General features: G+C 47.3%; 2 protein-coding genes and 4 non-coding genes across 6 annotated transcripts; 1 reads left to right on the top strand and 5 right to left on the bottom strand.

Annotated features, from left to right (window-relative positions):
* Positions 1-688: 688 nt before the first annotated feature.
* rpl7a (ribosomal protein L7a) lies at positions 689-8,488 on the bottom strand. The gene is made up of 8 exons (XM_072240689.1): positions 8,404-8,488; positions 6,382-6,540; positions 4,956-5,105; positions 4,453-4,593; positions 2,891-2,970; positions 1,853-1,983; positions 1,275-1,344; positions 689-843 (listed from the first exon to the last, which is right to left on the bottom strand). Exons 1-8 carry the CDS (start codon positions 8,486-8,488, stop codon positions 739-741), a joined length of 921 nt encoding a protein of 306 aa, XP_072096790.1. The 3' UTR covers positions 689-738.
* On the bottom strand, positions 1,420-1,492 carry LOC140186527 (small nucleolar RNA SNORD36). Its single transcript, XR_011882901.1, has one exon. It is a non-coding gene; the product is annotated as a small nucleolar RNA SNORD36 (small nucleolar RNA).
* LOC140186528 (small nucleolar RNA SNORD36) lies at positions 2,417-2,495 on the bottom strand. The gene has a single exon (XR_011882902.1). It is a non-coding gene; the product is annotated as a small nucleolar RNA SNORD36 (small nucleolar RNA).
* Positions 3,733-3,809, bottom strand: LOC140186526 (small nucleolar RNA SNORD36). The gene has a single exon (XR_011882900.1). It is a non-coding gene; the product is annotated as a small nucleolar RNA SNORD36 (small nucleolar RNA).
* Positions 4,709-4,782, bottom strand: LOC140186529 (small nucleolar RNA SNORD24). The gene has a single exon (XR_011882903.1). It is a non-coding gene; the product is annotated as a small nucleolar RNA SNORD24 (small nucleolar RNA).
* On the top strand, positions 8,212-25,861 carry dnlz (DNL-type zinc finger). Its single transcript, XM_072240458.1, has 4 exons — positions 8,212-8,469; positions 14,792-15,158; positions 16,573-16,712; positions 24,813-25,861. Exons 2-4 carry the CDS (start codon positions 14,943-14,945, stop codon positions 24,976-24,978), a joined length of 522 nt encoding a protein of 173 aa, XP_072096559.1. The 5' UTR covers positions 8,212-8,469; positions 14,792-14,942; the 3' UTR covers positions 24,979-25,861.

Below are 25,861 nucleotides of genomic sequence, written 5' to 3'. Positions count from 1 at the left end.
AGTTTACATCAGGGATCAAAAACTATAGGAAAATGTATCAAACCATTCCATCCACTGTTCATTCCCAGCAATGTCAACATCCTTTATTAGTCCCATTAACCCAGCAGCACATCTTTGCTACATGGAAGGAAACCTAGTTACCAGGAATGGTGACTTAACTGGATAACATTGGGCAGGGTAATAGCCGGTGCTGCATTTACCTGCCATAATGCCAATATCCTTTAAATTACAGTACTAAAATGTTTGAATCTGGTACTCCAGTATGAAGTAGCTAAATGCAGTTATGTCAACTCATTAGACCTGCAACAAAATCAATTACAAAGAAACCTATTCAAGTGTTGATATTTAATCCAAGTCTCTAGTATTCAAATACTCTTATGAAAATGCCATGTTTCCTCAACACTTCCAAAATGTACTTAAACTTGAGTCTCCATCAAAATGTGCTTCAGTTGAAGTAGGAACACAAACAGCAAAAACAGAATCTAAGGAAGTAGGCTTCCTTGATGACTGACCTGATTAAGACCAAGGTGAAAGTGCAGATGGCTGCAATGTTTATGCAACAGTACAATGAACCACAAATCTTCATAAACATTAATCAGGTGTAAGAAGGGAAAGTAGGCAAATTGTAAAGTTATAGTATACCCAAGACTGAGCTCAGTTCAACCAGATAGTCTCAATTCAAAAAAAGTTAAAATATGACTACTTTTATTTATGTACAATGGGCACAGTCGACACAATTTAGCCAAGTTTAGTTGCCAATTCCTTGGCTTTGGCCTTCTCCAGCTTCGCAATACGAGCCACAGATTTAGGTCCAAGGATCCCACCACCCCAGTGTCGACGGATCTGAAAGAGAAGGTAGAAGCCATTGTTAGCAAATCATGCACCAAACTTCTCTGCAGGCACTACACTGGTCCTACTAGCCTCATCATCCCAGAAAGATCCAGAGATCTATCAGGATTCACACAGGATAACCACCACCCCTCTTATGGGTCTACAGTTAAAGTCTGACTTCGTCCAAAAGACAAGATAGTCTTTCATGTCCCAGTTACTCAGCTGATAGTAATTGGGCTCCTAACAATCACACCTCTTCCAACCATTATATTCCAGGACTCTCGGATCTGCAACCCTTGCACACAAGGCAGGGATACGCAATCATCCCCATCCTACAGGTAGTTTAAGATTATTCAGCTTATATTTGTCTCTTCAATGCATTCTGGGAGACAACTTCCCATGGGAAAATAACCAAATGTAAAGATGCAGAGCCAGGATCATACCTCATCATATCGCTCATTGTAGTTTGTCCGCACAGCCTCTATCAGCTTGGCAATTGCACCCTTGTCCTCACTGGGGGTGGGAAGACAAATAAACATTATTTTCTGGAACATATGAGAGCACTAGGAAAGGCATTTGAATGAACCAAATGCTCAGGGTTAAAAAGCTCAAAATACCACATGGTTATTCAGGTGAAGAAATTCATCGCACATCATTGCATTCTTGGTTCAGCCCAGCTAGAGGAAGTAGCTGTACACCCTGGTTTAATGTACTATATGCCAACAGAGAGCAGAATCAAACCCCAAAGAGCCGGTGCCCTCAAAGAAGCCTTCTGGCATTGTTTTCAATATTCATTTTTAGTTCATTACCAATAGGTCAAGAACTGCAAGGACTCTACCCCACCATCACACCAAATGCTGGAAATACTATTGGATCAGCTCTTGCTGACTGATCAACATGTAGATGCCCCTCAGTGTTGAGACTGACACGCCACCCCCCTTGAACATTTCAACATGAAAACACAGTAAACAGATCAAGTGACACACCACTCCCAATCGTCAGTAATAGACAGGTTACTCACGGGTTTAGTTGTGCAAAAGCGAGGCAGCTGGCAGTCTTCCTGTGCACAAGACGCCCCAGTCTGGCTTTGCCTTTGACAATGCAATAAGGAACTCCCATCTTACGGCAGAGGGCAGGCAGGAACACAACCAACTGGAGGGGGCATCAGGGAAGTGGAAAATGGAGATTAGTACTGGCTTGACTAATCAACTCTTATACAAAAGATTCTATTTCACAGAAAATTATCAAATTAAAGTCAAACCCTTTAGCGTAATTGGTGTGTTTTAAAGTGAACTCAGCTATTAAGCTTAAGCTACACCCAAGGCTCAGGCAGCGAAATGCCTAGCAATAAAGGAACAAGAAATTGGGAACAGGGAAGGCAGGAACCATGTGGGAATTTGGAATTTAAGCACCAAGTTGACACACTGACACTTCTCATTTCACCCACACATTGCTACAAGTGTCTGGGATTTATTTCAATTGAAAATTCTCTCATTCCAAACTACTGGAAGGAACACTGAACAAATAAGGTTTAAGGAGAAAGGGAAAGTCCCTCTGAATCAGATATACAGCACAGCCTTGGCTTGATGCTCAGGGTTAAAAAGCTCGTTTCTCTGATCTACACACTGAACTTCAGGTGAAGAAATTCAAATTCATCATCGCATTAGCCAGGCTGATGCATAACAGATTAATAGGGAAGCAGAGATTTTGATGACCCAGTCAAGCCCCCATGCCACACCAACAATGATGACCTTCCAGCTCCCAGTATGCACAATCTATGAATTTGGCTTGGTCAAATACAAGGAACAAAACTGAGAACATCTTCATCCCAGTCTCAACAAATAGAGACACAAGGAGTAAGATCATCCTTTGTGTAGGGCAGAGCAGCCTTGATGATCGAAGAAAGCCCCTCCGTAAATAATGAAAGATCGCCCATCTCTGAAACAGCTATGCCATCACCTCAGATGGGAAAATCTCCAGCAGCATTAAGTCATCAGTATAGTTATGCCTGGCGCCCAAATTGGGTCTAGATTTAGGGAGCAAGGAGTGCACAGCTTACCTCAATAGGATCAACATCATGCGCAATAATCACCAGCTGAGCTTTCTTATTCTCCACCAATGTGGTGACAGTATTCACACCTGTACAAAGACAGAATAATGGCCTTTGAGACAAACAAGGCAACACTTACAGAATCAGGTATACAACAAAATCCTCCAGTCTTTCTGCACCAATTAGTTACGAGAGATGATTGTCAAGTTTGTGGCCTAAGGTAGGAGTCAATTTTAGAAAACCTAGCACATTTATTTTTCAACATAGTCCCCTCATACTTTTACATACTTAGTCCAATGGTCATGGAGCATACGGATCATGGACCTCCAGGAAGTGTCCACAGCAGGGGTGATTGATAAGTTCGTAGCCTAAGGTAGAAGATGAATTATACAGCTCTCGTTACATGCACGTGATTATGCAGAAAGTTTGAAGTTAATAACTCATTGGGGTGATTGATAAGTTCGTGGCCTAAGGTAGAAGGAGATGAGTTGTTAACTTCAAACTTTCTGCATAATCACTCAAAGAGTTGAACTGCACATGCATGTAACAAGAGCTGTATAACTAGTCTCCTACCTTAGGCCACGAACCTATCAATCACCCCTGCTGTGGACACTTTCTGGAGGTCCAAGATACGTATGCTCCACGACCACTGGACTAGGTGTGTAAACGTAGGAGGGGACTATGTTGAAAAATAAATGTGCTAGGTTTTCTAAGATTGATTCCTTCTACTGTAGGCCATGAACTTATCAATCACCCCTCGTATACATTTAACTGCTGCTTGTATCCCCAAATCCCTTAGAAAATAAAAATCCTCAATCCACAAGGAAGGCGAGAGAGAAGACCCATGGCTTGTTGCTCAGTGTTAAAAAGCTCGTTTGTTTGATCTACATGCTGAACTTCAGGTGAAGAAATTCAAACATCATTGCAACATTAGCCAATTTGTTATCACAAGAATGAGATTGGAGAGAGACTGCAACAAAACTTAAAACAGTAAACTTTCCTCAGCACCAATGCAGAGCCTAGGAATACAACCCCAAGTCATCAATAGTAAATGCACTGCAGTTGGTGGATTTAGAGAACCAGAGACAGGTGTGGGAGGGATTCTAACAAAATTAAGAAAATCAACCAGAGCAAGTCCAGAAACACAGAGGTGGTGGTTGAACACAGTAATACAGATTAGGGCACAAAAACAAATAAATGAGAAAGCTCACTGAAGACAACCAGCGGAAGAGTGCACTGGAATTGTCAGGGAATAATAGACAAGCTGCCCGAGAAGCTGAGCTTACAAAGAATTAAGTCAGGTCCACCATAAAAGGTACACAATGGCTATTAACTGTAAGCAACTCCCTGAAATCGCATCACCATACCCAATACTAGTCAATAATATCCCTCTAACTATTCTAACTGAAAGGCAAGTGAACTAGTGTCAATCCTCTCACACCTTAGTCAAGAATGCCATTCACTTCTACATCCAATGTCAACTACAAGTTAGACCATAAGATATAGCAGCCACCTGGCCCATTGAGTCTGCGTCGCCAGTTCAAGTTAAGCAAGCAGTGAACCCATCTTACCGGCTCTGAGAACAGCAGGTCTCTTTGTGGGAGCGTCAGCTTTCCCAGCCGCCTTCTGCTCAGCCCGGGCCAGCAACCTTTGCTTCTTCTCTTGTTTAGTCTCAGGCCTGTACTTGTGTGCCAATTTGAAGAGCTGGGTGGCTGCAAAAATGAATCGTCATTAACCAGGATATTTTGGGCGGAGTGGAGCAGAGAATGTGGGGGCAGGAAGCAAGTGTTAGTTTCACAGGCTGCTGCTGGTAGAGGGACTCAAGAGTGCATCAGCGATCTTGGTGGATAAATGTCATCCGTTAAACTCAGATAGCAAATATTCTGTTTACATCATCTGCAAACTCCGAGATTCCCAACCTACTGACCCTTCCCCTCATGCTCTGAGGAAACAGGAAAAAGAATTTCCTTAAGACCCAGAAACAATTCACACGTTGAGGCAAGGGAAGAGCGATGTGCAGCAGACACAATTCATTTTGGCATCTTTCAAAGCCTTTTATAACACTATGACCCACCAGTCTGTCTGTCCAATGCCTGGGCGAACTGGTTGATTGCAGGAGGCACCTTCAGCCGTTTATACAGGATTGCCCTCTGGCGCTGAAGACGGACATATCGTGGCCATTTCACAAACCTCGTCAGGTCCCTCTTGGGCTGAATATCCTGACCTGCAGAAAGAATGGCAAGTGAACTCCAGGACTCCATTCTAGCTGTAATTGTGTCCCACACAAACACCCCTGCTCCTCCTACCCACCGCAGACATTCATTCTTTTCCCCCTTCCATCAGGCATTATCTGACCCAGGCTCAAGACAGCTTCTGTCCTGTCATCACTCTCCAGCAGATGAGATAACTGACCTCAATCTACCCAATTATAATCATGCACCTTATTTACCTTTCTCTGTAGTTTGTATACTTTATTCTGCATTGTTTCACCACATTGTATCTCACTGCACTGTATGAACAGCATGGACCAGCTTTTCAATGTACCTCAGTATAATAATAAATCAGTACAAGCCTTCAAACCTTTAATGTCTTCAGTTTCAGATATCCTCACCCACCCATGACTCCGGTTTACAAGCAACTACAGCAACTTTTTACAGACAACAAAATACTATCAAAACATGGAGAAATTATAATGACAAACAAACAAGAAAAAATCTGCAGCTGCTGGAAATCCAAGCAACACACACAAAGTCCTGGAGGAACTCAGCAGGCCAGGCATCTTGAAAAAGATTACAGTCTATGTTTCATGCCAAAACCTTTCAGCAGGACAATGAGCTTTCAACTACTGCAAATATACATTATGAAATTTCAATTTAAACTGAATGATGCCCTTAACTCCAACTACAATTTAACCCCTGCCAATAACTAGGTGCTTTCCAAGACTGGAGGTGTGATCAACAAGCCAGCAGCTTTACTAGCAGAATGTGTATTCCAACATTCAATAAGGACTTGACCACTCTTCTCCCCATCAGATTCCTTCCTCTCCAACCATTTGTTTTCCTACCCACATGGCTTCACACATCATCTCCTAACTATCCTCCCCAGCTTTTTAAACTGGCACCTCCCAAAGAAAGTTCTTGGCCCAGAACACTGTTTATTGATTTCCAAAGGTGATGCTTAACCTGCTGGAGTTCCTCCAGCATTTTGTGTTATTTAACCTGCTCATTCCTGTAATACCAAGGTAACCAGAAACAGCCCAGAACATAATCTGACTAGTTTTTATTCACAGAATGAGTTGCAAACTTTTCCCACCTTCTGTAGAAAGAAGCATCCCATTCGGGTAACCCAATTAAACATTGGTGATTTCAGAAAAGACAGGCCTAAATGGGTTAAAAAGCAATAATCTTGGTTGGCTCAACACTGTCAATGCTCTTAAGTTTCCCATTCACACCCAAATCTTACCCAGTATTTAAGATTTTTTAACTGAATGCAGAACTCACCAATCCCAAAGTTCTTGGGCCTCTTTTCAAAAAGAGGATTTACGACTTTTTTCACCTCATGCTTCTTGACAACTGAAGGGGCCGGGGCCACCTTCTTGCCCTTGGCTTTCTTCCCTTTTGGCTGAAAAAGGCAGAAATCACAGATAATGATACAGCAAGCTTACCAACACCTAAAGCCATCCAAATCAGCTCATTGGCTTTGACTTCCAGAGGCATTAGGAGCGATTACAGCACAGCAGTCAACCACAATACATTCTGGTGCACTGTTTATCACAATTCCCCCTCGAGACCACAATGGAAGCTGATGCATTCCAAATTTAACCCGATACTGCACCCCCACTTATTCTCTTCATTCGTTCCCTGAAACTTATCACTAGTTCTATACCAGCCCAAAGATAATAACACTCAGATAATGCATTTGGTCCACTGCTCAAATAACATATGTCTTATCTATTCTGAAGAATAAACACCAGCCAAATAACATTATGTCTTATCTATTCTGAAGAATAAACACCAGCCCCTCTAAACTAACCATTGGAGGAACGATACACAAATCCATTTCTGCATTACCTTTAAAGCCTTCCCATCCTTCCTGTGCAGCAACCAAAATTAAAACACTAATCCAGATACCAGACCAAAATTTTAAAACCTCTACAAGATGTTATAAATGCTGACAAGCCCAAAACTGAACGTCTTACCACTTGCTTCCTCAACCACATTCCTGACTTTTACCATTGTGCACTCAGACCTCCAGCTTGTTCTGTTCCTGCACCTTCTTCAACAGCAGCCTCCATGTTGCTTTAGCTCACTGGTACAAAACGCATTAAAGTTCATGCGTTTCTGTCCATTTCACTAGGTTGATATTAGCTTCCTTCCTGGCATTTTTGACTACCAGCAAGTCTAGAAATGTTGTGGCATACACTCAATGCTGGACAATTGCTATAAAATCAAAAAATACCAATGGTCTCAATTCCAAATGCCGGACGCCATCTATTAACCTTTCCTCAATCAAAAGCAAATCACAGTAACTGATAACTTACCAGAAATAACAATACCAGTGTTTATGCCATCTAATTCAACTCTACTCGTCATGCGGCACCTCACCAGAGAAACAACCGCCTGTGGCAACACCCTCCGCTGCTAGGAACCTGTGCATCGCAATTCCCCGTGTGTAACGCACCAGACCCGCAGGCCCCATGAACCATTCCCACTTTATAACTATTCCATTCACCGTGAACCAAATTGAATTGCTTATCGCCGCAACGTCGGGCCCTCTCGCTGGGCAATGCGGGCCTGCAGTTTCCGACACGGCGCAAACACCGAGACTCGACCTGCACTAAACGCGGTACAGCTGCAAGGAAATAAGACGGTCGTTCCGGGACCTCGGGTTGGGGCAGGAGTTAGCCACCCTTCCCCGGGCTCCAAGCAGGAGCCGGCCATCCGCAACTGTAAAATGGCGGTACCCCCTAACCCACTTTGAACATAAACCTCCCTCAAACTTCATCTTCACCACACCATCGCGTCCTAATTTCGGACTGCGGGTGGAGCGGGAAGCCTGCCGATGGACATCGGGGCACCAGAGAGGGCGACGCGCCTAAGGAAGCGCCGATGGCGGCGGATTCGGAACGGTACAAAGAAAGACCACGGCCTCACCATGGCGGGGGGAAGAGAAAGAGAGAGGGCGAGAGCGCGGAATGCCGGGTAATACCCGAACCTGCTCTCGCGTTACTTAATGTCGCTGCGAGAGTTCAATTTAAAGGGATAGGCACAAGGCGGAAGTGCTGATGAAGATACTGTACTGTCGATGCTGGAAATCTGGAGTAAAACACAAAACGCCGGGGGAACGCAGGAGGTCAGGCAGTGTGCCCTCTGTAGATGCTGGCTGACCTGCTGTGTTCCTCCATCGCCCCAGGAGTCAATTGCTGACCTGACCTCCTACACACACAACTTCCAGCATCCCATTCATTCAGTGGTCGTCAAAAAAGCTGAAAAGGGCGGATTGCGGCGGGCTGACTAACTTACCTCGATCTCGCATGGGCCAAAGTTCCCCTCGTCCACCTGCCACGTCCTCGAACTCTATCTCTCTTGGTAATTCGGTTATTGTCATATTATCATTTCTCACTGCACCGCTATCTTTGCGCCAATCTGTTGTTCTGCTCTGGACGCTGAGATTGTTATATTTATTATTAACACGTACACCGTGAGCTTCAGACGAGCAAGGAATTTCATTACACCCTGGTGTGTATGACATTAAACCAGTTTGATTCTGAATCTGATCCCACCACAGAAAATTAGGTCACTGTCTCCCAGCAGTAAAATTTACTATTTCCTCTATCTTACCCCTTCGGGTTTATACTGTCAGTTTCCACCCTGCCCACAGTTTTACATGGTCCATTTGTGATTTTCCTCTTCTCTTCCTCCATCTCCTTCTCAGAGGATAAGTTAGCCATTGCAAGTCACGGACTCCCAGGGCACTCTCAGCTATACCCCTGGCCAGTGCTACAGGTTCTCCATTCTCCCAGTTCACCACCCCCACCCCCATTATATCTGCTTCATTTGCAAGTTCTTTTCACACAGGTACATCTGACTTCATTGCTTTCCTTAATTCTAGCTTCTATCTACACCATAGTGGCTGTGTACAAGAGGGCCAGAGTTGCCTCTACCTCCTGAGGAGACCGAGGCCCTCTGGAGTACGCAGGCCTCCCCTTCACATGTTCTACCAGTCTGTTGGCCCCAGTACAATCTTCTATGTGGTGGTGTGTTGGGGCAATGGCATCAACACAGGTGATGCCAACAGGCTCAATAAACTGATTAGAAAGGCTGACTGTGTTATAGGAGTCAAACTGGACACACTGGAGGCTGACAGTGAACAAAGGACCCTAAGGAAAATACTCGCAATTTTGGACAATGTTTCTCACTCTCTGCATGCCACCTTGGCTGGACAGAGGAGCACTTTTAGTGATAGACTAAGACAGCTGTGCTGATCCAAAGAGCGCTATATGAGCTCATTCTTACCCTCAGCCATTAGGCTCTATTATGAGTCAACCTATAGCTGGGGACGTGATGACTCCCCTCCTGATAGACTGTTCGAGGTAATTTTTATTCTTTCATATTTCTCTTCTAATATTTGTATATCTGTGCACTTGTAATGCTACTGTGACAGTGTAATTTTCTTTATCAATAAAGTATCTATCTATAGTTGAAAGTGACCTTGACTGTCTCATTTCTTTCCCCTATATCTGCTCTAACCCTTTCTCCTCCCACAGATAGTTCCCAAGATCCTGTCCTTCCACTCCACCTGCCTCCACATTCAACAAACCAGCCTTCTTAATTTCCACCAACTTCAGCAAAATTCTGCCACATGCACATCCCCCCTTCCCCATCTTCCACAATCAGAATCGGGTTTATTATCACCCACTTATATATCAAATGTGTTGCTTCGTGGCAGCAGATTAGTGCAAATAATTTAAAATACTGTGAATTACGGAATAAATGCAGTCCTGTGAAAAAGTCTTCAGCAAAAAATCTGTAAAGATGCTTTCAAAATAATGAAATTGACAGTTTCTAAATATCAAAAAATACAATACAGTTAAAAAAAACTAAATCAAATCAAAGGTGTGACCATCTTTTGCCCTTAAAACCGCATCAATTCTCTTAGGTACACTGTCATGCAGTTTTATATGAAAATCAGCTGGTAGGTTGTTCCAAGCATCTTGGAGAACTTGCCACAGTTCTTCTGCAGACTCTGGCTGTCTCACTTGCTTCTGTCTCTCCAGGTGATCCCAGACAGTCTCGATGATGTTGAGATCAGGGCCCTGTGGAGGCCATACCATCTGAAACCATATAAAAATCTCTGCTGTCTAAGGCTTTTACACGGTACTGTAAACTGTGCAAAGTAAAAGGAATAATGAAATACTGTTTATGATTTAATGCAATGTTCAGAAATCTGATGGCAGAAGGAAAGACTCAGCATTTTCAAGAGATCATCCATCTCCATCAACCACTCCCCTTCTCATCTGAACTTTCTGATGAAATGAAACACCTGCTTTTTTTTGCCTAAACTTCCTAACATCCAGGAATCCAAACAGTATTGCAATAATTTTATGCATTGCATTGCACTTCTGCCACAAAAAAAACATGACATATGAGAGTGGTGATAAACCTGATTCTGGTATGGGTCTCTATTGTGGACTGAGGGTGGGAAGGGGACAGGGAGAGGGGAATCATGGCTGGTACAAGGGGAATGGAGATCGGGTGATGGTTTTGTTGAATACAGAAGGATGTACAAAGGGCCTAATAGCCTAAGTTTGCTTATGTTTCTTATAATCTTATTCATAATCCAACAACACAATATGTGTAGAGTCAAGCTATCCTTCTGAAAGTGCTGTACCCAATATTGAAATCAACCCTCCAACTGAGGCCCTAAATATATATGCCCAAGACTTTTGCACAGTACTGCATAACCAGTTTTCTTGATGGTTCTCTTGTTCGTCCATCATTGACGTCGATGAGGACCTCGACACCATTATGATGGTGTCGAGACTAGCGCGTGATTTGGATTTAAGTGAGGGAGAGTTGTGCAGCGTCAGCCTCACTCTCTCTTCCCAATTCCCATCTGGATCCAGTGGCAAGACAGCGTCTAGACGGCTGGAGATGGGACTAGGCGCAGTGGATGACCAGGACGTCTTCTGTGTCTTGTCCTGCTCTACACGTTCCACGACGCTTGCAGAGACCGCCTTCTTGACTGTTGGACCTTCCACTGGTCTCATCCGCTCAATCCGCCGGAGTCTGTCTTCACGTGCTGGGATAGACAACTCCCTATCTCACCGAGGGTTTGAGACCCATCGGCTACCCTCACCTGGTTTAGCCGGCTTGTCGGAGCCGTTGCCCGGGGTGTGGCCGCTGTCGCATGCAAACAGCTACAGGGAGCCACAGGTGAGAGCTGAGTGCCAGGTGGGGACCAAAGGTGGACTAACTGCCTTGAAAAGGACGCGACATGTTCCCCCACCACAGGTGCTACCCCTCCCTGACACCCCATACACTTACAAGAGATGGTTACTGTTACACAGGCACAAGGATTAAGAAAAAAATGGAGGGCAATATGGGAGGGAAGAGTTAGATTGATCTCAAAGTAGGTTAAAAGGCTGGAACAACATCATTGGCCAAAGGGTGGTAATGTTCTACTAGGTGTCAGTGTAGGTTGTAAGGAGGATACAAAGAGGCTTCAAGGGATAGAAACAGACTTAATAAAATAGCAATGAAATTGCACATGGAATATAATGTGCAAATAACATCCCGCTCACTGTGAGAATGGGAGACACCTCCCTCCCCCTTGCCAGGGAGAGAGAGAACCTGTGGTTTGTCGAATATCGGATGAAATGCAAAGCCATTGGGGTAACTTTGGTCTGTATCTTTGCTATTGCTTAGCACACGCTTGGGCTCGGCGATGGTACCGATGCGTGTTTATTTCTGGTGGGGGGAGGGGGGAATCATTGCTCACTGCTGCTTACGCGCGGGAGGGGGAAGCTGGGGGGGACTTTGGGTGTAGAGGAACGTCTAAATGTTTCTTGTACAATTGACACTGAGAGTTAACATGCAGGTGAAGCAAACAATTATAAAGTTATGTGGTATTGTGCTTAATTTCAAGAGGATTTGAAATCTTACCCCAACTTTATAGTGCACTGGTAAGAGCATTCCTGCAAGATAGGTCTCTCTATTTAAGGAAGGCTAATGGGGAAAACAGTAATGGTTTACTAGATTCATTCCTGGGTAGCAGATTTGTTGTTTGAGGAGAGATTAGGCAGTCTGGGTTTATATTCTCTAGAATTTATACAAATGACATATAATCTCATTGAAACATGCAAAATTCTTCATAGGTTTGACAGGGTTGATGCAGAGGATATTTCCTCTGGTTGATGTGCCTAGGACCATGGTTCACAGTCTTCATAGGGGTTAAAGAGATGAAAAGAAATGTCTTACCCAATGGGAAGTAGATATATCCAACGGGATTGTGGAGGTTCAATCACAAAGATTCTTCAGAGTTCAATTGATTTTTGGCTACTAAGGATATGAAATACTGCAGAGAAGTTGTACAGTGGCGTAGTGGTTAGCACACCAGTTTACAGTACCAGCGACATGGGTTCAATTCCCACTGCTGCCTGTATGTTCTCCCCATGGGTTTGCTTCAGTTTCCTCCCACAATCCAGGGACATAAACCGATTGATAGGTTAATTAGTCATTGTAAATTGCACCACAATTAGGCTAGGATTAAATGGGGGATTGCTGGGTGGCGTGGCTGCAAGAGGCTATTCTGAAACGATTCTCAGTAAATAAATAAACAAAAATAAAAGAAGTGAAAGATTTAGCATGGTTTTCCCAAACTATATCATGTTTAAATTTAGGAAAAATTAGAAGTGACATTTTTGATCCTTCGGTTAAATTTGAAGAGACTTGGAAACCATTTATTCAACATTTTCATATGATGTAATTTGACCTTTCCGAATCCTCCTCATTAACTTAAAATATATGAATAGAGGAGCAGAGTTGACAACATCATTGAACGTGTTCGATTTAAGATAATGGTCTAGCCTTGTTTTGTTCTGTTTGCTTTTTTGGGTTTAGTATTTAGTTCTTTTTTTTGTTTCTTTTTGGGGGTTTTCTTTGTATTTTTTTCTTTTTATTTCTTTTTTCTCTATGATTAATTACATCATGAGTTTGGAAGTCTATTATACTTGTATTATTTGAAATCTTTTTTTGTATATGCTTATTAACAATAAGATTATTCCAGCAACACACATAAAAGTTGCCGGTGAACGCAGCAGACCAGGCAGCATCTCTAGGAAGAGGTACAGTCCACGTTTCAGGCTGAGACCCTTCGTCAGGACTAACTGAAGGAAGAGCTAGTAAGAGATTTGAAATTGGGAAGGGTGGGGAAAGATCCAAAATGATAGGAGAAGACAGGAGGGGGAGGGATGGAGCCAAGAGCTGGACAGGTGATTGGCAAAGGAGATATGAGAGGATCATGGGACAGGAGGCCCAGGGAGAAAGAAAATGGGGGGGGGGACCCAGAGGATGGGCAAGGGGTATAGTGAGAGGGACAGAGGGAGAAAAAGGAGAGAGAGAGAGAGAAAAAAAAATGTGTATATAAATAAATAACGGATGGGGTTCGACGGGCAGTTGGGGCATTAGCAGAAGTTTGAGAAGTCAATGTTCATGCCATCAGGTTGGAGGCTACCCAGAGGGAATATAAGGTGTTGTTCCTCCAACCTGAGTGTGGCTTATCTTTACAGTAGAGGTGGCCGTGGATAGACATATCAGAATGGGAATGGGATGTGGAATAAAACGTGTGGCCACTGGGAGATCCTGCTTTCTCTGGCGGACAGAGTGTGGGTGTTCAGCAAAACGATCTCCCAGTCTGCGTCGGGTCTCACCAACATATAGAAGGCCACATCCAGATTATTCCAGTCTCTCTGTATCAACATTGTTATTGTGTTTATAACTTTGGAAAATTAATAAAAAGATTTAAAAAGAAGTGAAAGATTTGGCTATGGCTTTGTTGAATACAGAAGCATGTACAAAGGGCCAAATATCCTAAATTTGTTTCTGCTCCTTATAATCTTATTCATAATCCAACGTGTGAAGTCAAGCTGCCCTTCTGAAGGTGCAATACTCAATAATGAAATCAATCCTCTAATGAAGGCCCTAAATATTATTTAAGGTCATAATTATTTGTAATCATTCAATTGCATTTCAACTTGTCACGTTTGAAGTATTGTATATATAAATTCTACCTGTAAACTTCCTTCCCAAGCAACGAGTTTCACTGTCCCCTCTACCTATCTTTGACCTCGTATTTATTTACACTTGCCTGCATTAAATTGCAAATGTTAGTGTCTGCCTATTACAGTCAACATATAGATCTTCACTATTTTATTTTGCAAACAGTCAAATGCTTTTTGGGTCCACATAATAGCTCTGTGAGCAGATAGGTATTGCAGAGACGGCAGTACAGAAAACTGTAAATAGTATTATTTTTATAACTAGAACGTCCTGGAAGCACACAGGCGCTCAGTCATCATCTGTGGAAAAAGAGTTGATCTGTCACTTTTGAGCATAGCAACCGGTTTATCATAAAACCAATAGCCAGCCACATAATAATTCCAATTTAATGCAGACAAATGTAAAGAAATGAAGAGTCCTGGTGAAGGGTCTGGCCTGGAATGTCCTCAACTGTTAAAATTGCAGGCTGACCTACTGCGTTCCACCAGTAGTTGTGCTCTGGATTTCCAGGGTCTGCAGTATCTCTTGTGTTTAAAATGTAAATACTTTCAATACTGTTAAACTGGTACCAGTTATCTTATGAAGTATTCGTTTAACTTTTAACGGAGGGAGATTTCCCTTCTTTTCTCAGCTTCTGAAACCTTTTGCACCAACCAGTCAGTGTCACGTGACAGGACAAGCGGCTCCCGAGGGTCCCGGAGAAAGCGGCAGTGACGTATTTCCGGTCGGGACACGTGTGCTGGAGTTTCCATAGTAACTGCGCTGCAGCCGCGGTGGGAGCGATGGCGCTGCGTCTCCATCTCGCTTTTACTCGTTTAGGGGGAGCGGTGACCTCCCGGCTGATTGCTGCGGCCTCCAGGTGTCCGCGCCGGGTACTCCTTGCCGGCGGTCGGCCTCTACCCCACGGCAGAAGCCTCTGGAGCGGCCGGAACAGGCGGGCTGCCGTCGGTGCGAGCCAGGCCGCTGCCACCCACTATCAGCTGGTCTACACCTGCAAGGTGAGCGAGAGGACGGCTCTGCCCCTCCGCATCTGCATTCCGGAGCCTCCGGGACACTTGCAATGACTGTTCAGAGTATAGTGGGGGTGCGGGTGGGGGAACAGCAAGGAGGGTTCGATAACCCAGGGTCGTGCACGTTCTCCCTATAGCCTAGGGAGACGCATGGGCCAAAGGGCTTGATTTCATGCTGTAAGGGTTTCCACATACCACTTGCAGGAGGGTCAGGTCAGATAGAGGTTACTGTCATGTACACAAATGTGTGAGGTACAGGTACAATAGGAAAAACTTGCAGCAGCATCAAGGCGCTTAGGTTCAGACAACACGGGAAATTTAAATTAGACATAAATGGAGAGAGAGAGAATGGATGAGACACAGCACATCCACTGAACCCACTGAGTCTCCATCACCAAGCACCCATGTTGTGCTATTCATAACCCCAGAATCAGGATTATATATGTTGTGAAATTTGTCATGTTGTGCCATCAGTGCAATACATAACAAGTTACTATAAGTTACAATAAAAACAAATAATTCGTGCTCCTATCAACATCACCCCCTTAACCCCCCCCCATCCCAGATTCCACTACTCAGCTACACGAGGGGCAACTGGTGGTAAGTTATCTGACAATCTGTATATGATGAATAAACTCTTCTTGGGCTTCCAGCTGGGTACAAGTGTCAGTTATAACCGGCGTTTCGATGAAAACCTCTGCCGTCTTCATGAGGATGATGTCTGGCCTGGTGGTATTGATACCCCCATTGTCCATCCCTCCTGATTGGTTAGTCCTCATCCAATCAGGTTTCCACTCTCCCACCTTGTTTACAAGTGAATTCCAACTTGAGTGGGACCTTTGCCTTTGTTAAAGTTCTTTTCCTCTATTTTAACAAGGACGGTGGGGGTAACAATACCTTCGGACTAGACATACCCGGGCATCATCTCTGATGGAGATGGCAGTGGTTGTCATTGAAACGTCGTTTATAATCGATTCCTGTACCTGGCTGGGAGCCTGAGAAGAGTTTATTCGTCATACACGCCGGGAAAGGACTAGATTTTTTAATCTGTATATTTCTGTAGGATGTGGGAAGAACCCCAGTCACAAAGCAAACACACAAACCCCATCATAGGAACTGAGGGAGCCACTCACCTGTCTATACCCCTGTACTGCCCTCAAAGACTATATGTTGTGAGGTATATGAGAATACGGCATTACTTATGTCGGGAACAAGGATACAGGGAAGTTGCTCTTTAACCTTTGGTATTCGGAGACCAGAGTCACTCACCTCTGTTCATTATCCAGTGCTGGCTCAGAAACAAATTTAGGGGTTTGAGGTGGAGAGGCAGGTTAAGGTCAAATAGAAAAAGGATCTGAACCTTTCCTAATACAACGCTGATGAGTATTTTATATTCTTTCAGGTGTGTAATGAAAGATCCGCCAAGAGGATTTCCAAACTTGCTTATCACAATGGAGTGGTTATTGTGAAGTGCCCGGGGTGTAGCAATCATCATATCATAGCTGACAATTTGGGATGGTTTTCAGACCTCGAAGGGAAAAAGTAAGTCCTGATTAATTTAATTTAACTAGTGGAATTCTACTTAAAATTTCAGCAATGTGGGCGTCCGTCATGTCCGATGACAGGAAACATGTGCGCAGGAGTTTTAAAGTGGAAAAGCTGTTGCACTAGGGCAGTTCCACTTTGTCTCAGAAATCCAGGTCCAGTGATGCAAACAAGCACCTTCCTTGGTTGTAGCAGATGACCACGTTTACTTCTGTTCCTCATCATGCCACTCGCTGTCCATGGGGCATTGCAGAGCCACCTTCCTGACCGTTGATCTCACTGTAGATCTCATCCACCCAATCTGCCAGAGTTGACTCTGCACGCGAGGATGGGCATGTCCCTTTCTCCCTGGGGTATGAAGCCCCTATCACATGCAACAGCTTCGAGCTACTTGGAGTCACAACTGAGAGCTGAGTGTCTGTGGGGACCAAAGATGAGTGAGCTGTCCCTCACACCGACCCTCACTGGGGAGACAGGTCCCCCACACACACTGACCCTCACTGGGGAAACGGGTCCCCCACACACACTGACCCTCACTGGGGGATGGGACACACACACACTGACCCTCACTGGGGAAACAGGTCCCCCACACACACTGACCCTCACTGGGGAAACGGGTCCCCCACAAACACTGACCCTCACTGGGAGACCGGTCCCCCACACACTGACCCTCACTGGGGAAACGGGTCCCCCACAAACACTGACCCTCACTGGGAGACCGGTCCCCCACACACTGACCCTCACTGGGAGACGGGTCCCCCACACACTGACCCTCACTGGGGGATGGGTCCCACACACACTGACCCTCACTGGGGGATGGATCCCACACACACTGACCCTCACTGGGGGAGGGGTCCCACACACACTGACCGTCACTGGGGGAGGGGTCCCACACACACTGACCCTCACTGGGGGGACGGCTCCCACACACACTGACCCTCACTGGGAGGTGGGTCCCACACACACTGTCCCTCACTGGGGGGATCGGTCCCACAAACACTGACCCTCACTGGGGGGACAGGTCCCACACACACTGACCCTCACTGGGGGGACGGGTCCCACACACACTGACCCTCACTGGGGGACAGGTCCCACACACACTGACCCTCACTGGGGGACGGGTCCCACACACACTGACCCTCTCTGGGGGGATCGGTCCCACAAACACTGACCCTCACTGGGGGGACAGGTCCCACACACACTGACCCTCACTGGGGGACGGGTCCCACACACACTGACCCTCTCTGGGGGGATCGGTCCCACAAACACTGACCCTCACTGGGGGGACAGGTCCCACACACACTGACCCTCACTGGGGGACGGGTCCCACACACACTGACCCTCTCTGGGGGACAGGTCCTTCCCACACTGACCCTCACTGGGAGGTTGGTCCCACACACACACTGACCCTCACTGGGGGGGACGGGTCCCCCACACACTGACCCTCACTGGGAGGTGCTTCCCACACACACACTGACTCACAATGGGGGGATGGATCCCACACACACACTGACCCTCACTGGGGGAGGGGTCCCACACACACTGTCCCTCACTGGGGGGATCGGTCCCACAAACACTGACCCTCACTGGGGGGACGGGTCCCACACACACTGACCCTCTCTGGGGGACAGGTCCTTCCCACACTGACCCTCACTGGGCGGTTGGTCCCACACACACACTGACCCTCACTGGGGGACTGGTCCCACACACACTGTCCCTCACTGGGGGGATCGGTCCCACAAACACTGACCCTCACTGGGGGGATCGGTCCCACACACACTGACCCTCACTGGGGGGACGGGTCCCACACACACTGACCCTCACTGGGAGACGGGTCCCACACACACTGACCCTCACTGGGGGATGGGACACACACACACTGACCCTCACTGGGGGGATGGGTCCCACAAACACTGACCCTCACTGGGAGACCGGTCCCCCACACACTGACCCTCACTGGGAGACAGATCCCACACACACTGACCCTCACTGGGGGGACGGGTCCCCCACACACTGACCCTCACTGGGAGACGGGTCCCCCACACACTGACCCTCACTGGGGGATGGGTCCCACACACACTGACCCTCACTGGGGGATGGATCCCACACACACTGACCCTCACTGGGGGAGGGGTCCCACACACACTGACCGTCACTGGGGGAGGGGTCCCACACACACTGACCCTCACTGGGGGGACGGCTCCCACACACACTGACCCTCACTGGGAGGTGGGTCCCACACACACTGTCCCTCACTGGGGGGATCGGTCCCACAAACACTGACCCTCGCTGGGGGGACAGGTCCCACACACACTGACCCTCACTGGGGGGACGGGTCCCACACACACTGACCCTCTCTGGGGGGATCGGTCCCACAAACACTGACCCTCACTGGGGGGACAGGTCCCACACACACTGACCCTCACTGGGGGGACGGGTCCCACACACACTGACCCTCTCTGGGGGACAGGTCCTTCCCACACTGACCCTCACTGGGAGGTTGGTCCCACACACACACTGACCCTCACTGGGGGGGACGGGTCCCCCACACACTGACCCTCACTGGGAGGTGCTTCCCACACACACACTGACTCACAATGGGGGGATGGATCCCACACACACACTGACCCTCACTGGGGGAGGGGTCCCACACACACTGTCCCTCACTGGGGGGATCGGTCCCACAAACACTGACCCTCACTGGGGGGATCGGTCCCACACACACTGACCCTCACTGGGGGGACGGGTCCCACACACACTGACCCTCACTGGGGGACGGGTCCCACACACACTGACCCTCTCTGGGGGACAGGTCCTTCCCACACTGACCCTCACTGGGAGGTGCTTCCCACACACACTGACTCACAATCGGGGGATGGATCCCACACACACTGACTCACAATCGGGGGATGGATCCCACACACACTGACTCACAATGGGGGGAGGGGTCCCACACACACTGACTCACAATGGGGGGAGGGGTCCCACACACAGTGACTCACAATGGGGGGATGGATCCCACACACACACTGACTCACAATGGGGGGATGGATCCCACACACACTGACTCACAATGGGGGGATGGATCCCACACACACTGACTCACAATGGGGGGATGGATCACACACGCACTGACCCTCACTGGGGGACGGGTCCCACACACACTGACCCTCTCTGGGGGACAGGTCCTTCCCACACTGACCCTCACTGGGCGGTTGGTCCCACACACACACTGACCCTCACTGGGGGACTGGTCCCACACACACTGTCCCTCACTGGGGGGATCGGTCCCACAAACACTGACCCTCACTGGGGGGATCGGTCCCACACACACTGACCCTCACTGGGGGGACGGGTCCCACACACACTGACCCTCACTGGGAGACGGGTCCCACACACACTGACCCTCACTGGGGGATGGGACACACACACACTGACCCTCACTGGGGGGATGGGTCCCACAAACACTGACCCTCACTGGGAGACCGGTCCCCCACACACTGACCCTCACTGGGAGACAGATCCCACACACACTGACCCTCACTGGGGGGACGGGTCCCCCACACACTGACCCTCACTGGGAGACGGGTCCCCCACACACTGACCCTCACTGGGGGATGGGTCCCACACACACTGACCCTCACTGGGGGACGGGTCCCACACACACTGACCCTCACTGGGGGATGGGTCCCACACACAAACTGACCCTCACTGGGGGACAGATCCCACACACACTGACCCTCACTGGGAGACGGATCCCACACACACACTGACCCTCACTGGGGGAGGGGTCACAGACACACACTGACCCTCACTGGGGGAGGGGTCACACACACACTGACCCTCACTGGGGGGACGGGTCCCACACACACTGACCCTCACTGGGGGGACGGGTCCCACACACACTGACCCTCTCTGGGGGACGGGTCCTCCACACACTGACCCTCACTGGGAGACGGGTCCCCCACACACTGACCCTCACTGTGAGACGGGTCCCCCACACACTGACCCTCACTGGGGGATGGGTCCCACACACACTGACCCTCACTGGGGGATGGGTCCCACACACACTGACCCTCACTGGGGGATGGATCCCACACACACACACTGACCCTCACTGGGAGACGGGTCCCCCACACACTGACCCTCACTGGGAGACGGATCCCACACACACTGACCCTCACTGGGGGACGGGTCCCACACACACACTGACCCTCACTGGGGGAGGGGTCACACACACACTGACCCTCACTGGGAGATGGGTCCCCCACACACTGACCCTCACTGGGAGACGGGTCCCACACACACACTGACCCTCACTGGGAGACGGGTCCCCCACACACTGACCCTCACTGGGAGACTGGTCCCACACACACACTGACCCTCACTGGGGGGACGGGTCCCACACACACTGACCCTCTCTGGGGGACGGGTCCTCCACACACTGACCCTCACTGGAGGATGGATCCCACACACACACACTGACCCTCACTGGGAGACGGATCCCACACACACACTGACCCTCACTGGGGGGATGGGTCCCACACACACTGACCCTCACTGGGGGACTGGTCCCACACACACTGACCGTCACTGGGAGGTGGGTCCCACACACACTGACCCTCACTGGGAGGTGCTTCCCACACACACACTGACTCACAATAGGGGGAGGGGTCCCACACACACACTGACTCACAATAGGGGGAGGGGTCCCACACACACTGATTCACAATGGGGGGATGGATCCCACACACACTGACTCACAATGGGGGGATGGATCCCACACACACTGACTCACAATGGGGGGATGGATCCCACGCACACACTGACTCACAATGGGGGGATGGATCCCACACACACTGACCCTCACTGGGGGACGGGTCCCACACACACACTGACCCTTACTGGGGAATGGGTCCCACACACACACTCTGACCCTCACTGGGGAACGGGTCCCACACACACACTGACCCTCACTGGGGGATGGGTCCCACACACACACACTGACCCTCACTGGGGGATGGGTCCCACACACACTGACCCTCACTGGGGGATGGATCCCACACACACACACACACACACTGACCCTCACTGGGAGACGGATCCCACACACACACTGACCCTCACTGGAAGACGGGTCCCACACACACTGACCCTCACTGGGGGGGATGGGTCCCACACACACTGACCCTCACTGGGGGAGGGGTCCCACACACACTGACCCTCACTGGGAGATGGGTCCCACACACACTGACCCTCACTGGGGGACGGGTCCCACACACACTGACCCTCACTGGGAGATGGATCCCACACACACACTGACCCTCACTTGGAGACGGGTCCCCCACACACTGACCCTCACTGGGGGGATGGGTCCCACACACACTGACCCTCACTGGGGGACGGGTCCCACACACACACTGACCCTCACTGGGGGAGGGGTCCCACACACACTGACCCTCACTGGGGGGATGGGTCCCATACACACTGACCCTCACTGGGAGGTGCTTCCCACACACACTGACCCTCACTGGGGGACGGGTCCCACACACACACTGACCCTCACTGGGGGACGGGTCCCACACACACTGACCCTCACTGGGGGAGGGGTCACACACACACTGACCCGCACTGGGAGACGGGTCCCACACACACACTGACCCTCACTGGGAGACGGGTCCCACACACACACTGACCCTCACTGGGGGAGGGGTCACAGACTCACACTGACCCTCACTGGGGGAGGGGTCACACACACACACAACTTGATGACACTATTTACAGTTTCAAATTAAAATACAGTTATCACTGTCCACAAACACTTGAGCCCCTGAGGAGCTCACCGTTATTGGAGGCAGAAATTTACTCCTGGACTGCTTCAAGTTGAAGTTTATTTTCATCTGACTGTACCTATACTGTATACAACCAAATGAAACAAAGTTCCTCCAGACCACAGTGCACCCATAAAATACATATTATGTATGGTACTTAAAATACAATATTACCACAAATAAGTTAATAAAATATCATTCAAAATACAAACCCAATTTCCAGAAAAGTTGGGATATTTTCCAAAATGCAATAAAAACAAAAGTCTGTGATATGTTAATTCACGTGAACCTTTATTTAACTGACAAAAGTGCAAAGAAAAGATTTTCAATAGTTTACTGACCAACTTAAGTGTATTTTTTTAAATATACACAAATTTAGAATTTGATGGCTGCAACACACTCAACAAAAGTTGGGACAGAGTTAAAATAAGATTGAAAAGTGCACAGAATATTCAAGTAACACCGGTTTGGAAGACTCCACATTAAGCAGGCTAATGGGTAGCAGGTGAGGTATCATGACTGGGTATAAAAGTAGTGTCCATCAAAGGCTCAGTCTTTGCAAGCAAGGATGGGTCGTGTCTCACCCCTTTGTGCCAAAATTCGAGAGAGAATTGTTAGTCAGTTCAAAAGGAACATTTCTCAACGCAAGATTGAGAGTACTTTGGAAAACCATTGTCACTCAACACAGTCCGTCGCTGCATCCAGAAATGCAACTTGAAACTGTATTACGCAAGGAGGAAGCCATATATCAACTCTATGCAGAAACGCCAGCAAGTTCTCTGGGCCCGAGCTCATCTCAGATGGACCGAAAGACTGTGGAACCATGTGCTGTGGTCAGATGAGTCCACATTTCAGCTAGTTTTCGGAAAAAACAGGCGTCAAGTTCTCCGTGCCAAAGATGAAAACACGCGTCCAGATTGTTATCAGCGAAAGGTGCAAAAGCCAGCATCTGTGATGGTATGGGGGTGCATCAGTGCCCATGGCATGGGTGAGTTGCATGTATGTGAAGGTACCATTGACTCTGAGGTGTAAATTAGGATTTTAGAGAGACAGATGTTGCCATCAAGGCGGCGTCTCTTCCCGGGACGTCCATGCTTATTTCAGCAGGACAATGCCAGACCACATTCTGCACGGGCTACAACAGCGTGGCTTTGTAGACAGAGTGCGTGTGCTTGACTGGCCTGCTGCCAGTCCAGATCTATCTCCTATTGAAAATGTATGGCGCATCATGAAGAGGAGAATCAGACAACGGAGACCACGGACTGTTGAGCAGCTGAAGTCTTATATCAAGCAAGAATGGACAAAATTTCCAGTTGTAAATCTACTACAATTAGTATCCTTAGTTCCAAAACGATTAAAAAGTGTTATTAAAAGGAAAGGTGATGTAACACAATGGTAAACATGCCTCTGTCCCAACTTTTGTTGAGTGTGTTGCAGCCATCAAATTCTAAATTTGTGTATGTTTACAAAATACAATTAAGTTGGTCAGTAAAACTATGGAAAATCTTTTCTTTGTACTTTTTCAGTTAAATAAAGGATCACGTAAATTAACATATCACAGATTTTTGTTTTTATTGCATTTTGGAAAACATCCCAACTTTTCTGGAAATGGGGTTTGTACATGTGAAGTGCACTGCACAGGTAACAGTAAACAGTGATGTGACCTCACCGGTGGCAGGGTGTTCATTAGTCTCACAGCCTGGGGGAAGAAGTTGCTGTCCAGTCTGTCAGTCCTCGTCCTGCTGATCCTATACCTCCTCCTAACGGTAGCAGGTCAGAGAGATTTTGCGATGGGTGGGGAGATCCTCAACAATGTCTTGGACTCTTCGTCTCCAGTGCTCCTGGTAACTGTCACAAATTGGGAGGGAGGAAGGTTCCATGATCCTCTCAGCAGTTTTTACTATCCTCTGCAGGGTCTTGTTGTCCAACGCAAGGCATCTATCGATGATTTACTCTTAGTTTCTCTATGTCCTTGCTGACAAGTACTGGAAACAAATCACCTATTAATTACACCCTGGAGGCAGTGACAGTTTTGTATAACCCAGTTTCTTTGTCTGTAATGCAAAATAAAATCTTGTTCTGTTTCAGTTTACTATTCAATTGATAAATATAAAATTGAAGTATAACTTTAAAGCAATCCAAACTCAATGTGGCCCAATTATCTTTCACCTTCTAGCCCCACTCAAGGTTATCTTGGCACATATTATTATTAAATGTATTAATAGGCACCATTTTGAACAAATTTCCCTCTGATTGATGCCATCAGGAATATTGAAGAAATACTGGCTGCGAGAGGAGAAAAGGTTCAGCGTGTGGTTGGTGATGGCTCTCTGGAAATCCTGACAGAAGTAGTGAATGATAAACCTGGAGATCCAGCTGAAGGAGATGTTTCTAAGGACACAACGAGCTCTGGAGAGCAACTGAAATCCTGATACTGTTGCCAAAGTGCAACGTTTTGCTGAAGGAGAATAGCACTCGGGACCTTGCAGTTGCCATTTTATAAGAGTTTGGCTGAACTTGAGGGGAAAGTTCACAAATTATACACTAACAAGCTTAAGAAATTGCAGATGGCATGTAAAGGCTGCAGATTGTATGATCTACAGGATACAGTAAAAAAATTGGCAAATGATTCAACACCTTCTCTGGTCCAAAAAAGGACATGGGTACCAAGTCCATGAAAATACCAGTTGAAAGTCCACCTCCACACAGCATTGTAATTGAAAATATTCTGTTCTTATGTCATCATCCTGGAGTCAAAACAGCAACATTACACAGGCCTACCAGCTTCAGGCAACCTAACAGCTTTTTTGGGGTGAATTAGGGATGGACCCTGCCAAATGCATTCACATCTGCAAATTGATTGATAAAAGCTGGTAGCCAGTAGACTTCAGAGATGCCTCAGAAGAATTATGAAGATATATTTTTGTAATTGTGTAGAATCTTTTCTTCAGAACATAGGCACCTCATTCATAGAAAGATAATGGATAGCAGGTTAGCTCGGTGAGTAATCGTCTGAAATCATTCTACAGAAGCCATTCAAAGAGAAAAAAATGGACAAATTCAGGATAGAATGGTGCAACTGTTTCCAAGTTTCTTTAAAATGAACATAAAAGATTGAGAGGTTGCAGCGTGGACAAAGTAATCCTTCTAGCTAAGTGAAGCAATTATTTTTCAGGCTGATTGTAAATAATGTTTGTAAATCTTTGTTCCTGGTGGATTTTGTCATTCTAGTCAGTTTTAGGTAAAAGGACAGACTTTGTTACTACAGGACCTGTATTACTTTGTAGAGTTATAATAAAACAACATCAAATAGAA

This window comes from Mobula birostris, chromosome 22 (genome assembly GCF_030028105.1).
Source record: "Mobula birostris isolate sMobBir1 chromosome 22, sMobBir1.hap1, whole genome shotgun sequence".
NCBI lineage: Eukaryota > Metazoa > Chordata > Chondrichthyes > Myliobatiformes > Myliobatidae > Mobula > Mobula birostris.
This window is presented reverse-complemented; position numbering and strand designations above follow the sequence as displayed.

What these genes read in the sequence shown, in the direction of transcription:
- rpl7a (XM_072240689.1), bottom strand. Translation starts at nt 8,488, where the DNA reads ATGACAATAACCGAATTACCAAGAGAGATAGAGTTCGAGGACGTGGCA. An exon ending in TTGGCCCATGCGAGATCGAG is followed by an intron (nt 6,541 to 8,403) that starts GTAAGTTAGTCA and finishes GGTGTTGGTAAG; the next exon opens with CTTGCTGTATCATTATCTGT. An exon ending in GCTTTTGCACAACTAAACCC is followed by an intron (nt 1,345 to 1,852) that starts GTGAGTAACCTG and finishes TCCCACCCCCAG; the next exon opens with TGAGGACAAGGGTGCAATTG.
- dnlz (XM_072240458.1), top strand. Translation starts at nt 14,943, where the DNA reads ATGGCGCTGCGTCTCCATCTCGCTTTTACTCGTTTAGGGGGAGCGGTG. An exon ending in AGCTGGTCTACACCTGCAAG is followed by an intron (nt 15,159 to 16,572) that starts GTGAGCGAGAGG and finishes ATATTCTTTCAG; the next exon opens with GTGTGTAATGAAAGATCCGC. An exon ending in TCAGACCTCGAAGGGAAAAA is followed by an intron (nt 16,713 to 24,812) that starts GTAAGTCCTGAT and finishes TGATGCCATCAG; the next exon opens with GAATATTGAAGAAATACTGG.